Source organism: Pygoscelis adeliae, unplaced genomic scaffold, assembly GCF_000699105.1.
Source record: "Pygoscelis adeliae isolate BGI_AS28 unplaced genomic scaffold, ASM69910v1 Scaffold34, whole genome shotgun sequence".
Taxonomy (NCBI): Eukaryota; Metazoa; Chordata; class Aves; order Sphenisciformes; family Spheniscidae; genus Pygoscelis; species Pygoscelis adeliae.
The window spans coordinates 4102592-4105458 of NW_008824658.1; the positions used below are offsets into that span (position 1 = coordinate 4102592).

At 43.5% G+C, this 2867-nt stretch overlaps 1 protein-coding gene across 1 annotated transcript in view; it reads right to left on the reverse strand.

The window, feature by feature from the left end:
- Positions 1–2540, reverse strand: part of SPOCK1 (sparc/osteonectin, cwcv and kazal-like domains proteoglycan (testican) 1) — a 329740-nt gene extending 327200 nt beyond the window's left edge. Inside the window, exon 1 of the mRNA XM_009322695.1 lies at positions 2373–2540. Within this exon, the coding sequence (XP_009320970.1) occupies positions 2373–2540 (168 nt within the window). The remainder of the gene's footprint in view (positions 1–2372) is intronic.
- Positions 2541–2867: the final 327 nt, after the last annotated feature.

Here is a 2867-nt window from a genome sequence, read left to right on the forward strand (position 1 = left end):
AATGCTAGTCTACCCCATACATAGCAGTTAATACTGTTACGCTGCATCTCACCAGGCAGTCTTTTAACAAATGTTTTAACAATCTATCCCTGACAACACAGCCATGAAGCAAGGACCAGATTTCTTCTAAGGACATCTCTGCATGCAAGAAGCGTGCTGTCTCTACTATACCTACTGCGTTGGCAGCAACTCTACCTATGCATGTCTTCATCTGTGGACGCGGAACCTCTCACAGAAGATTATGATGCACTAGATCACTTTGGTTGAAGACAAGTTAAGAGCTTAATTACATACGCAAGCTTTTTATATTGTCTTTTTGGAAAAAGCTTAGTAGGAGATGATTAGTAGTCTCTGTTAATTTGCCCCATAAAAGGTTTCGTGGATAATCATATGCATTCGTAACATGCTAGTTATGAAGTAATTAAATAGAACCATTAAGACAGCTAGGTAGAAAGATACCTAAACTTTGCAAGAACTTTATACTATTTGCTTTTGCTTGGCAGAGGACTGGTTAAGAGGGTATTTTTCCATAAAATGATTCTTCCTATAGAAAAGAGTTTTGAGTCTTTATGGTTTTTGTTAGCATTTTCAGAAAGTCTAAAGAAGCATTTTCAGTTGTGAAACCTTAAAACATGAAAGAGGTAATCTTCACGAACATCTTCCACAGGAAGAGGAATAACTTCTCTGACAACTGCACTTGTGAGATTGGGGACCAGAAGTTGCAAGGACTCCAGGGCTTAAAAAAAAGAAGAAAAAAAAAATTAAATAAAAACTTTAAGCGCAAGAAGTGTGATTAATACAAGGCCTTAATTTGGAAGGAGACTGTTGAAAGATGTCCCTTGCTATAAATCTGTCCCTAGTTAAAAGTGTTTTCGGGTTAATTTGTCAGTCCTTCATTCAATTTACCATTTTCAAATGCTGCCGAATTCTCACATTGAGTTGGATATAGAAAATAACAAGTGAAATCCTTAACCTATTACCCAGGAGACAAACCAGATATTAACAATGATTCCCTTGGAGCCTGGTAAAAATCTATGAATCCATATTAACTGTAGAATCCCTTTAATAAAATAGCAGTTACTGTACAAGCATAGGCTTTTCCAGACACCTATTATACAAGAACTTCAACAGTCCCAGTAGGTGGATGTCATCACAGTGACTGCACGCAAATGTACATTCTGACATATCTGTTGACACCATTGTTAAGGCCATACTTCGTTATATTGAGATTCAGAGCAGCACGGTTTCTCAGACACAGAGATGACCGCAACTACAGGAAAACGTAGAGAATAAGCTAGGTAGAGACAGGTCACATTTAACGGTAATACTTTGAATTCCTCTTTGCAAAGTAAGATGCAGTGTTAAGACCACAGAGACAAACGCATAGCATCGAAGTTTAACTTGTTAATATATTATAAAACACCAGAGCTTCCTAAACAAACAAACAAATTCTTACAGGATAGTACTAGCAGAACTGCTAGCCAGCTCTACTCTTCCCTCTCCTAGAGTCACACTGCAGCCACAGTGCACAAATCCCATGCAATAAAGAACGCTTAACCTCAATGTGCTCATGATCAACATTAACAGCAATGTTTCCCTTTTCCAGCCTTGGGCAGACTGAAGCGGGGTTTTCTGTGTGTACTCCAAGAAAGCCTTTTCAGCGTAGAGACAACAGAAGCAAAAGGAGCTCCGTAAATATTACATTTACCATAAATGCTGCATTTCCCTTTCTCCAGTCATTGACTTAATACACACAATTGCATTCAAACTAGGGGAATTCAAGGATTAATTTTAAGAAAGCGATTTGTTTTGTACAGATACATGTCATAACACATCTTGAAGCTACCCCTATTTTCCAGACTGAAATAAATAAAAAAAAAAGAGTCAAAGCATTGCTTCCTCCAACCCTATACCAGCGTCAAAGATCTCCATGAGCAGAATTGACAATAAAATGTTTTCCACCAAATCTGCAGGCAAGAAAAGCTTCACTGTTTACCACCTTGTGGCTTGAACTGGTAAATATTCCCTTCTTACACACACAGCATTTCATCATTTTACAGTTAACTAGCTTCTTAAGCAGCAGGCACAGAAACTTCGCTCAAAGTTCCTCCCCGAAGGAAAATTGAAGACCGTATGCTTTCAGCGAGACTGCCATCGAGCCCAAGCTGCCCCGACCGAGGGGGTAATCGGGAATGCCAGGACTGTCTGTCCAGCTTCCGAACGGCTCTGAATATCCTACAAGCAGCAACCGGTTGCCCAAGCTGCATCTCTCTTCCACCCACATCTTCTGAAAGCCAGCAGCCACCCACCGAAAGGATGCTACGGCCAAAGGGAACAAACAAGAAGTACGCGGTAAACGAAGAAGTACTTACATCCCGGAATTTGTTCCAGTACTTGTCTTTATCATACTGCGAAACGGTGCTCAGCCATTTGTCGTTGTCCAGGAAATTGCCATGGTTGCTGTTACTCGTGATGATTTCAGGATGCCGGCTCTCCACTTGCAGGAAGCACCAGGCAGCGATGACCAGCACCCCCGACATCTGCAAGGAGAGGAGCGGAGGGGAGCGGAGCGGAGCGGCCAGGCGGCAGCGGGCGCGGAGGGCGCCTTTCTCGGGCGGGAGGGAAGTTTGAGGGGACCCAAGTTCGGGCTCGTCTCCCCTCACGCCCCTCGCCAACTTCTGGCTGCGGAGCTGCCAGGTCCGCTGAGACCCACCCTACCCGCCCGGCCCGGAGGGGCGGGGAACGGCAACAACAGTAATAATAATAAAAATAAAACAGGTCACCTGGGGCCGGGCAGAGCCACCAGCCAGGGGAAAACACACCGTTACAAAACCCCAATGAAGCCTCCCGCGGGAGAAGCCAGCGAC